Below are 12,190 nucleotides of genomic sequence, written 5' to 3'. Positions count from 1 at the left end.
ATGACGAAATCAATAACCGCCAACCCGCAGGGCCAGTTCTCGGTCGAGGACTACACGGTGTTTACGATCATGCTTGGCATCTCGACCGCGATCGGTGTGTACTTTGGGTTTTTCCAGAAGAAGAACAATCAAACCACGGAAGAGTATCTGCTCGGTGGGCGAAAGATGAAAACGTTCCCGATTGCGATATCCCTGATTGCCAGGTAAGTAGCTAGCGGGCTTGCCGGTGGTTGGGTTGCAGGGATTTGCAGTGAAATTAGTGGTTTAAGCACGTTGCACTGCAACGACCGCGTAGTGAAGAGTGTTATTACTAATCGGGGGGTAGTTCTTTTTTTTTGGGGGGTGATTGGCATGATTAAAATTTCCGCCCAAAAGTACAGGGTTTCGATTCATGTAATGAAACATTTCAACCAGTCGGGGGAAATTTTTAAACCGTGTAGGGGAATTTTGCAAATCATGAAAGGATATTTGCAGTCGTTAATCGGTTCGTTAATCTTCGGTTTGTTTCAATTATCGGCATCAAAATCGCAACTTTCGCGCAACGAAGGTTGTTTTTTTTTGCTTGCAATATGACAAAATTAATCCGTTTTGTATTTGCCCCACAGATGAGCGCAGATGGCAGCGCATGAACATGTGGATGTGCTCATGAAGCCATTATGTGACTAACAAATTATTTAACTAAAAAGTGTTCTCCTAAACAAAAAACAATACAACCGAAATCGAATGTTGGCAATTGACAGATTGCTTTCTCGAAGGTTTTTTGCAAAATTCTCCTGTATGATTGGAACTTTCTCTAAACCGTTCACGAATAAAACCAGTAGAAATGTTTCATTAAATGATGCGAAACCCTGTATAATTAAAATTCCCGCTTAAACTGTTGCGATTCATCCTCTGCCCCTGTTGATAGTCGGGATAGCTAGTACTAGAGGGTGTGAACCCATCTGCAAGAATCGAGAGGCTGTTTTTATTTTACTCTAATCCGGCATATCGCCATTCAAGATGATTACGGCATGGGGATGATAGTGATGAGTGGCTTTTTGCTTGGTGAATAGAATTATTTGAAGCGTGTCGCATGATTTGTTTTTTTTTTTGTTGGTACTTAGCTCATTTCAAATGTTCCGCACATTTTGTGATAGTTGTTTAATTTGGAATGCGACATTGCTTTAGAAATGGTTGTACGCTTGGTTTTTTGTTGTTCATTAAAATGAGTTCCTTAATTGAACTTCAAAAAGGTCACTGTTACTTCCGAAAATCATGCTAGTGACATGTGTGTCTTTGGTGTATTTTTTGTTTTTGTTTTGTTTAAGTTCAACAATTAGAGCCATAAAACTTTAATGGACAAGTTTACGACATCTCACCGGGGTAATTTCCTGCCCAATGTCCGAACCTATCACCCTTTCGGTGTCTCGGGAATCTTTCCGGTCGTTCATACAATGCATTCCCTATCTATTGCAGCCAGCTGTCGGGCGTATCGATAATGTCGGTGCCGGCGGAAATGTACTCGTACGGTGCACAGTACTGGATCATCGCACCGACGATGATACTGATCACGATGATCATCAACTACATCTTCGTGCCAGTGTTCTACAACAATCACATCACCAACTGCTACCAATATCTGGAGGATCGGTTCAGTCCGGCGGTGAAAAAGTTCGTCACGTTTACGTACGTCCTGAACATCTACCTGATACTGCCCATCTTCATCTTCATCCCGGCGCTGGCCTTTTCGCAAGTCACCGGCATCAACATCCACCTGATCAACGGGATCGTGTGCGGCGTTTGCATCTTCTACACAATGCTCGGCGGCATTAAGGCGGTCGTGTGGACGGATGTGGTGCAGGGGATGATTATGTTTGTGTCCTGCTTTCTGGTGGTGGTTATTGGTGTGGCAAAGATCGGTGGACTGTCCGAGGTGCTTGATCGTGCTGCCGCCGGTGATAGGCTAGAACTTTTCGAGTAAGTGTACACGTGCGTCGCAGACGCTGGAATTCTAATTCTCGCTAACGCGTGATGTATCGTTTGCTACTGCAGCATGACACTGGACACGACAACGCGCCAAACTTTTTGGACCGCCAGCGTGGGTAACCTCTTCCTGTGGACCGGTTACTTGGGGTTAAGCCAGAGCTGCGTGCAACGTATCGTGTCGGTGCCGAGTATGCGGCATGCACGGGCAGCCTTGTGGATCTTTTGTGTCGGTTTCATCATCATCATGACGCTCAACTGCTTTACCGGCATTGTCATCTTCGCCAAATACTTCGACTGTGATCCGATAAAGGTTGGGCTGGTGCAGAAGGCTGACAAGTTGCTGCCCTTCTTCGTACAGGATGTCGTCGGTAACTTGAAGGGTATGCCGGGCGTGTTTATCTCGTGTGTGTTTAGTGCAGGATTAAGGTGAGTAAGCAGACTATTTGTTCTAGCTTTAGCAAACAGAATTGATGCCACTCCATTGAAATTCCAGCACGATGTCGGCGAACCTCAACTCTCTGGCGGGTTTGATCTACGAGGATTACATACGCCCGTTTAAGCTATTCAAACATACCGACGCCTCGGCAAACAGGACCATGAAGCTGCTGATCTTCGTCAGCGGTGTTTACTGCATTGCGATGGGATTGATCGTGGAACAGTTCGGCCACATCCTGCAGATGGTCGTTACGATCGCCAGCGTTACGCAGGGTGCCGTTATGGGTATATTCTGCCTTGGTATGCTCTGGCCGTGGGCCAACAAACATGGCGCTCTGTGGGGTTCCGCTTCAAGCGTGATCGTGATGTCTTGGATCATTGCGGGGGCACAGATAGCGATCAGTAACAAGGCACTGATCTACCCGCCCAAGACCACCAGCGTCGAAGGGTGCTACGAGTACGGGTTCAACGTAACGGCAAACGATTTCCCCACGCTTGTGGCACCACAGGACGATGCCGAATTTTCCATCTACAAAATGTCCTTCGTCTGGTACTCGACCGTGGGCACGTTTATGGTGTTTCTGGTCGGCATTCCTGTTAGTTACTTTACCGGTTCGCAGGATATGCGCAACTTCCGACCGAAGCTAATATCCCCACTGGTCCACTGGTTGCTACCGGAGGAGGTGCGACAAAACGAATTTTCGTTGAAGGCGGACAATGAGTAAGTACCGGTAAAGTGAGCACAATATTCATCTCAACACACACTATCTGGGCTGTATCTATCATTTCAGAAAACTTCACGCAGGACCTATTAAAGAATGGACGTTTACAGCGAACGAAACGGAAAAGTATAAAGAACGGAACGGAATCATTGAGCAGACGTTGTAGGAGAACATGAGGAGGGACTCTTGTACAGAGATGGTGGTGACACGTGGTGCAAGTCGTGGTGCGTGGTGTAGCAAATGTTTTGTTAAGTTCGTTCCTAGTTCTATTATGCATGTTTATTGAAACAGGAGGAAGGAACTATTCGGTATATTTAATGTTTGTACGATATTCACGTGTTGTGTGAATCGTTCATCTCATCGATGTGTAGTATTAATTTCGGTCAGTTTTAAAAGCGCCCCGTTAAGCTTTGTACTTGTTTACTGTAGATGATGTTTAATAAAACTGAAAAAGAAAACATTAACGGTGGTTATTATGCCACTAGAAACAGTAAAACGAAATGTTGTTATTTTTTTTCAATGATCAGTGAAGGTAATTTTAAAAATGGAGCATCTTACACAACCCTGACGAGAAGGAAACTTCCTATCGAATGCAGCTATATGATCTCGTCATTGTTTAAGGTCAAAAGTGTTTCTTGAGCTTTCCTGTTTCAGAGACTTTATAGGATACATTTATGTTCTGTAGTGAATGCACCTTTTTTCATTGTAATTACAATTTAAACATAATTATTTTTTTGTTTTCTTTTGACCACCCTGTATCGATGCAATCCACAGTGTTGGCCCAGCGAGTGTAAACAGCAGCTGTCATGAGAATTGTCAAAATCAATGTGACGGTTTTTCAAAACAAATCAGGTCGCGCCAGGTAAAATATGTTTCATACAAAAGTTCATAAAACGATTACAATTGTACGATTTGTACCGATTCAAAAGATGAAACCTGGTAATTTGAGCACAATTTTCGATTCGGAACTATCGAAACAAGGATTTAAAATTCCCTATGCATGATTCCTTTACTCCCAGAAGAAAAACATGACCAAAAAGGATGTTTAGTTATCGAATCATCATCAAATACAAGTTTCGATTGATTTGGACCGAAAGTACAGTAGAAACTATCTAATGTGTAGTTTAGCATATAATAAAAAAATATGCTGTCTGAATATGTAGCTGACATGCTTTGCATTGCCGGGAAACATCACCATAGAAAACACGCATAGTACGATGTGTCAGATTGGTGTTCGTAACAGGGATTCAGCAATCGGGCTCACACGCACACAAGAAAACAAAAGCAAGAAAGAGACATTCTGATGTTAGAGCCAAGCGAAAACGTACTCGCGTTGTTCGAGCAGGAGGGATTTTTTCCTGAGGGATCAAAATACTCGTATGCTGAACCATCTCAAAAGGGCAAATCGACCGCAGAATAAGCGATGTAAAGTCTGAACTCCTTTTGCGCGCATAATGTTTTGGTGATTATCTCGTGTTGCGGCAAAGATATTAGGCATAGTTCAGTCGAACGAGAACGAATGGCGTACGGTGCGCGGAGTGCGGATGTGTGAGCGAGACCGTGCCTGGTTGCAGGAAAGCAAGAAGCAGCAGTGATTGTGTGCGAAAGAAGTGAACAAGAAAAGGTAGGCTCTGGTGTGTTGGTGGTGTGTGTCCGTGCAAGCAGAAAGGTCCAAAAAAGCGAAAGCAAAAAAGTTCGTCGTGCAGCAAATCACGATTTCTCTAGCAAAGTGCGTACCGAAGGGAAGAAAAAATGAACAGGCCTGCGCCGGTTTGTGTAAATAACGGTGCGTAGGTGCGGGGAAGTTTGGGTTGTGTGGCGTACGCCCTGATAAGCGTTAGACAGATGAGTTCCAATTTGTTCCGTGCGTGCGTGCGATAGTGCATGGCATCTTCTTGTGCACGACGAGTTTCCATTCATTCGGAGTCGGCTTATTCGGTGTGCGTGTGTGTGAACACGGGCTATTCACTTGCGTGTAGTGGTGTAGCATGGTAGCCGTATAGAGAGGAAGCGCGAAGAAGAAAACATAACGTAAACGACGACTCTCGCAACGTCGTGTGTGCTTCGTTGCAAAGAAGCAGAAAGTGATGATTATTCGATAAAAAGCAATCGAAAATAGAATCAGAAAAAAAGAAGCGAAAATAACGTTGCATCTGGACAATTATTGTGACGAATATTGGGTTTCACTGTTTCCAGTACTGAGAGCGCGAGTGATCCTTTTTTGGCGGCCTGGTAAAACGGCTATTCCTGCCCCAAAACGAACGCAACAGAGTGCCTGTGAGTGGACACACCAACGGTACACACACACATACACCTAGGGGATAAGGAAACGCGTTCCGTCAACATTCTTACCCAGCCTCCCTTCCTCGCCGGCGTCGTCCACAAACAATCGCCGTCGTCGGTAATTGTTTTGATGGAAGGAAATCGAGCGACAAATTGCGTCCAGTTCGATAGCCGCGATAGAATACATTGAGAGTTTATTGTGGCGCGTTAGCAACTCACAGTTGGGATTGTTTTGTAAAACAAAAATTAATGAAAATTCCCAACCAGAAAAGAAAAACTGGAACCTTTTTTCCTTCTGCCGTGTGTGATATGGCCACCGCGCCGAAGAAGTGACCACCGTGCGTATATATATATGTATGTGTGTGTGTGTATGATGCGAAGAAGCAGTGTGTAGGATTTGTCAAACGCGCATCATTTGTTCTCGCCCGCAACACTTCGAGGCCGAAATCATAAGACGTAAAAAAAAAGATCCCGGAAAATCCGGCAATCTTTCGCGGCCGTCGGCCGAATAATCGAAGGATGCAGCTGTAAGTGTGTATGTGTATGTGACAGAGAGTAATGAAAAATAACACAGGGGGCTATATCGCTTTTTTTTTGTTTGGGGTTGATTGTAAAAAGAGGCAGCTGCTGCTGGTGTAAAGGGACAAAGGGTAAAGAAAATACCGAAAGTGTGCTGCGACGGCGGCCAGCAGTAACAAATGGCCAATAATAATTTCCTTCACACCGTCGTCGTCGTCGTCGTCGTCGCGTTCCGTTTTTCTCCGCTGCCTAGCCATAGCAGTGAGTGAGATAGTAGCGTCACAGCGTGGCAGGCGGTTGTCTCGCTTTCGCCACATCGAGACGGGTCGTGTGTTCGTGCGAGCAGGCAAGATGAACGGCTTTGTGCGTGACGGAGAGCGGACGAGTCGCGCTCTATCTACGCGTTCTGTTTTTGGAGGTATAGAGAGACAGAAGCAGCGAAACGAAATGTTAGGTTAGCTTTTGACATTTCCGAAAAGAATCATCTAGCCAACAAGCACCTTGCTTGATTTTGTGTGTGAATTTTTGTCACAAGTTCATCTGCCCACAACGTTACCGCGCGAAATTCACAGGGAATTTCATCAACGTAAAGAGTAACCCTCATTAAGGTGAGATGGGAACGATGTGTGGATGGCAGTTTGCGGGGATGATGATAGTGTGGTGTGTTGTGTTGGTGATGGAACGATCCAAAATCAATTGAATTATTGCAATTGGAATCGGTGTGCGGACATTGGAACTTGTGACAAAATATCAGCGCCCAAGCTCGGCGGTATTTAGGACCCTGAGTAGAACACAGCAAAACAACAACAAAAAAGTGTGTTGTTCAAGGATAGCGCGTACCATTTTGCGTGTGTGATATCAGGAAGTGTTTCATCGTACGGGGTTTCCTCACGGTACACATTCACACAGCCACACACACGCGCGTCCGATCGAATGTCACACGTCTTCATTTGACAGAAGAGTTTTTTTGGTGAAGCGCGCGCCTGTATGTGTTGTGTTGTTGATTCGTGTTGAGCCGTTTCTTGCCCGCGTGTGTACTTTGTGGGCCAAAACTGCGAAACAATACTTTGCTCCCGGGGAGAAAACAAAATAGTTGCATCAGTGCATGTGACCGTAAGTTTGTTTTCAAACGTCCGACTATTAGCAGCTCTCTATAAGAGCAAAAGCAATAGTAGGGCGCCTCACCGGCAATAATGCGGTATAGGCGATTTCTCTTTGATTTGTTTGAATTATATTTCACTAACTACCTAGCAGCACCTCGGTTGATTGTAAAAAAAGCGTAAAGTGGCTGAATCGGTATATTTATTGGCCTCGATAAGGTTTGCCTGATAGGCAAGCTGCTCCGGGTGTGTGTCTGAGTCACAGAACGATTATTTCTGCCGCATGGTAAAAAACATGCCCGGTTTCCTGCAGTAATCTGTCATCTTTGCATCTTGGTGCAGAATGTTGCAAAGTAGGCACTTTTGATTGTTTTAGCATGAGTTGGGTTCCGTATGGAGTGTTTTTGGACGAGTAACTGCAAGGTTTAAGTAAACTGGGATTGTGGCTATGGCAACGGTTATGATTAGATGTAGCTCTCTTTTTTTCGAAATAACTAATTGATTTCCCTTTTTATGTTTCAGTTTTTCGCCCGAGTGCCACCGTACAGTGGTTGGAGATCGATACAGAATATATGAAATGATCGATGCAGCACGTGATGTTGACCTGGACTGATAGCCCAAGCGACGAACGCTAAGTACAGCGAAATATTAAGCAGAGAACATGATTGGACGTTGGTCGAAGGAACCAAGCTACATTCTCGATGGATACTGCTTCTTCTCGGCATACAATCACACTGCCCGGTATCATCCGGGAACGGGATTGAAAAATCGGCAACACGGTTGAAAGGAAGATGTGAAGTTCGTGCGCCAAACATCGGAAGCAAACTATGAGCAATATTTTAGATAATAACGTAACGTGTGTAACGTATTATTAGCATTAGACCGGAGTGTTTTGTGACGTAGCGTTGATTAGTCAACCACCCGGGTATCTGGCAAGAAAACTTCCAAGAGTAAGAGGGAAGCGATGGAAAGCAACGCACAAAATGCCGGATTTTTGCTAAGTGTGATGTGTATATTGAACGATTAAGTGTGTACCGTTGTTAAAATATCGATCGAAAAGACGTGTGCGGGTATGTGTTAGAGCGATGGAGCAGCGTGTGATATATAGTCTCCTGTTACGGTGCGTTTGTGGTGCTTAAAGCCAGCTTATCCGCAAGCAAAAGTGTGTTGACAAAGTGAGAAGACATAGACACACGCACATAAGCGATCCAACGCATCCGTGAAAAGAAACCGTGGGGGATACATTCTTTTCACCAAAAGGCGCCACACGGAAAGGAGGCGGCGCCGCACGTGGGACCTGTTTAGCTGTTTAGTACTAGTACTAGTAGTAGTATGACACACAATCTGGGCATGGCGTCGTATCGGCTACCAGGACCCGGACTATGTCCACCAGATTTCAAATCACCCTCGGAATCGCCCCAGCTGCCAATATCCGCACCGAGCAATCCGAAGAAGCGAAGGAAAACGTCCAACGTGGTGAACTCGAACGCGGTCACGTCACAACCAACGCCGACACCATCGCCTCAGGACCTGCTACCACCGCCACCGACCGGTTACGGCGACACGATAGTGGCCTCGAATCCGTTCGATGATACGCCCCCGCCAACACCTGCCTCGCACATGGGCCATATGGGTCATCCGCATGGCAGTGGCCATGGGCCGGGACCGGGCATGATGAGTCACCTGGGTGGCGGAGCGATGGGACACGGTGGCCCAATGGGTCCGATGAATCATATGGGACCGATGCATGGAGGGGCACACCATATGGGACCAGGACCGATGGGAGGTCATCCGCATGGGCCTCCGCACGGTGGACCGATGGGTGGCCCGGGTGGACCGCACGGTGGTGGTATGGGTCCGCACGGTATGGGACCACATGGTATGGGACCACACGGACCGGGTCATGGTTCGCCACATCCGGGCATGGGTCCGGGAGGACCTCCGCACGGACCGCCCGGTATGGGTGGACCCGGACAGGGTGGCCCACAGGGACCACCGATGAGGGGCATGAGCCCGATGGGTATGGGTAGCCCGATGGGTCACCATCATCCCGGCATGCACATGAACTCCGGCATGGGGCAGATGGGCGGAATGCCGCACGGGATGCAGCGCGGTGGTATGAGCCCCATGGGGCCAAACATGGGTCCAGGAGCGCAGATGGGTGGCCTTAGTCCGATGGGTGGTGCCATGAACCAGAGCATGTCGCCGATGGGTCCGATGGGAGGTATGTCGCCGATGAGCCAGCAGCAGCAACAGCAACAACAGCAGCAGATGAACAGCAAATCCGTAGGAAGTCCACTGAGTGCCGGTAACATTGGGAGTCCAATGAACTCCGTGCCCGGTATGGGGTCACCGCACGCGGCCGGTGGTGGCAGCGGGGGTGGTATGTTGGGCAGTCCGATGAACACGAGCGGTGGCCACATGAACAATGGTCCAATGGGTCCACCAATGAACAGCCCGCTCGGAAACGGCCCACCGAATCATGTGCCACTCGGACCAAACTCGGCCGGTCACAGTCAAACGCCACAACCGGTGTCCGCTGCGAACGTAACGGTCGGTGGTCAGACATCGCCGAACGTGGTGATGAGTGGTGGACCGGGTGGTGGCAATGCGGTCGGCATGAACAGTAGTAATAGTAGGATGAACTTACCGAATGGTGCAATGACAAATCAGCAATCAGGGAACTTAAATCAATTACCTCATCAACTCGGACCCATGGGTGCGAATCAGCAGCAGCAGCAGCAGGGCGTAGGTCCACAGGGCGGTGGTCCGCAGCAGAACAGTAGTCAAGGCCCTAGCAATCAACCCGGTGGCAACCAGGGACCCTCGTCTCAGGGCGGCCCACCGGGCAGTCAGTCATCACAACAGTCACAACCACTACAGCCTCATCCGCCGCCACACGGCCAGCACCAGCAACTGCCACTACCCCAACAGTCACCTCATGCTCAACATAATCCGGGCGGACCGGGCAGTGGAGGCCCCGGTCCTGGTCCTGGACAGCAGCAGATGAACCAAATGGTTGGCCCGGGTGGTGTGCCACCGATGGGTAACAGTATGGGTGGACCAATGGGTGGTGGTGGCGGAGGAATGATGGGTCCCGGCGGTCCCGGTGGTCCGGCGAACTCGATGGGTGGCATGAATCATCACCCGCACCACCATCATCATCACGCGGGCAATCATCAACAGGCGGGCGGCAATCCCCATATGGGCTCGGGCATGGGTGCGAACAACATGCACCATCATATGGGCGGAGCGGGTGGAGGTGGAGGAGGAGGAGGTGGTGGAGGCGGTATAATGCCACCACACGCAAATATGCAACCAGGTGGCGGACACAGGCCACCAATGCACGGCGGTGGAATGGGTGGTGGCAGTGGACCGGGCGGTATGGGCCCGGGTAGCATGATGATTGGACCGCCAATGGCAGGACCGATGGCTGCCCATATGGGTGGAGGAGGAGGAATGGGCGGTGGTGGAATGGTTGGTGGCAGTCCGATGCAATCCCCGCACATGATGGGTGCCGGTGGACCGGGTGGTCCGATGGGCGGTGGACCCATGGGTGGTGGACCGATGGGCGGGCCGATGGGTGGGCTAGGGCCTCCGGGAAACGGTCCTAACGGGCCGAACCATCACCACCACATGGGTATGTTCGGACCGAAGCCCATGCCAGTGACGTCCGGGAAGCTGTACCCGCCCGACCAGTCGAAGGTATTCAACCCTCAGAATCCGAACGCCCCGCCAATCTATCCCTGTGGAGGATGCCATAAAGAAGTGCACGACAATGACCAGGGTATCCTTTGTGAATCGGGATGTAATTTTTGGTTTCATCGGTAAGTTGAACTGCGTCGTAGCATCTTTCCCCCTTCCTAATGTACGTACGTTTCGACTAATATCTGTCGCATTGGCTGTTTTTTGCAGGACGTGCAGCGGACTGACGGAGGCGGCCTTCAACCTAATACACGCGGAAGTGTACGCCGAATGGTGCTGCGACAAGTGTCTCAACTCCAAAAACATACCGCTGGTTAAGTTCAAACCGTAGTAGAAGCGAGCCCGTAGCTCGACCGGACGCTGCACCAGTCAGCAGAGGGCCTGAGCCACGTCAACTACTGCTTCACCATACAACCACTTCCCTCCCCTTTGTCGCTCTCCAATTGATCCACTACTGGTGGAGCGTACATGCGTGAATGTGAGTGGAATATGCGATGGGGATCCGGGAAGGGTGGATTGGATTGGAATGAGGATGTGTGCGTCTCGCGGGCGTCGTTAGTGTGTGCTGATTTTTAAAGACTGGACCTAAAAGGCGTTATAGATGACTAGGGAAAGAGGAACACAATCTCTCGGATATAGGAGCGCGCCAGCAGAGTCTGTGTTTCAATTGCCGGTTTATATGTTTCTGTGAGATTTCTTGTAGATAATTTTAGAAGAGGTTTTTCGTTTTTATTAAGTTGACGACGACCATGATGATGATAATCGATCATGCTCATGGTGAGGATTTAAATTGAATGGCAAGGTAACGAGCTGTAACGAATGATCGTTGGTTTTGTTTTTGTTGGCCGGTGCTTTTGGTTTCGTTCTTATTCGTTTGACTGAGTCATATGGTGCGGTATTGAGGTTTGAGATTTCTGTTCTTCTGGACTGAGACCCTCCTTTAGCGCTAAACGCATGGCCATATCCTCCTACAGATGGCTGAAAGGATGCACACACACACACCCACACATCCTCTCAATCGATGTTGTAACCGTTAGGTCGCGTTATAGCTCCTTTATAGCTTTTGAGTGAGATTGACAATTGTACAGACAACAACAAAAAACACATTGAACAGACAAGGGATATGAATGAGGCGACACAAACACGAATCGACCCACAACGATAGAGCCCCCCGTTGCTCCCAATTTGGCGTGCATTTCAGATAGTGTTGTGTTACCCTGGGAAGTGTACAGATGAAGAAAATTGGACTAGGTATATAAATCGGGTGGGGAGACCTCCCTCCGGCTTTAGTTGAAACAAACAAACAAACAAAAACCGCTAGCCAAGAGATTTACGTAGTAAAGAAAGAGAAAGAGAGCATAAAAAGGAATGCGTGCTTGTGTGTAAAAGAAGTAATAAATGAAATCAAAAATGGCCTTCTCAAATATATTGCAAATATTATATAATGATTATACATAAATA

The 12,190-nt window shown here is 48.2% G+C and overlaps 2 protein-coding genes across 2 annotated transcripts; both read left to right on the top strand.

Moving 5' to 3' along the window:
• Positions 1 to 3,288, top strand: LOC128719431 (sodium-coupled monocarboxylate transporter 2-like). Its single transcript, XM_053813055.1, has 5 exons — positions 1 to 203; positions 1,456 to 1,956; positions 2,032 to 2,391; positions 2,459 to 3,121; positions 3,192 to 3,288. The coding sequence occupies exons 1-5, from the start codon at positions 1 to 3 to the stop codon at positions 3,286 to 3,288; spliced, it is 1,824 nt and encodes a 607-aa protein (XP_053669030.1).
• A 5,068-nt stretch (positions 3,289 to 8,356) lies between these two features.
• On the top strand, positions 8,357 to 11,120 carry LOC128707510 (protein pygopus-like). Its single transcript, XM_053802466.1, has 2 exons — positions 8,357 to 10,851; positions 10,940 to 11,120. The coding sequence occupies exons 1-2, from the start codon at positions 8,357 to 8,359 to the stop codon at positions 11,058 to 11,060; spliced, it is 2,616 nt and encodes an 871-aa protein (XP_053658441.1). The 3' UTR covers positions 11,061 to 11,120.
• The last annotated feature ends 1,070 nt before the right edge of the window (positions 11,121 to 12,190 follow it).

Source organism: Anopheles marshallii, chromosome 2, assembly GCF_943734725.1.
Source record: "Anopheles marshallii chromosome 2, idAnoMarsDA_429_01, whole genome shotgun sequence".
In the NCBI taxonomy this organism is placed as follows: Eukaryota; Metazoa; Arthropoda; class Insecta; order Diptera; family Culicidae; genus Anopheles; species Anopheles marshallii.
The sequence above is the reverse complement of the archived record's forward strand: the minus strand, read 5'-3'. Positions and strand labels throughout refer to the sequence as shown.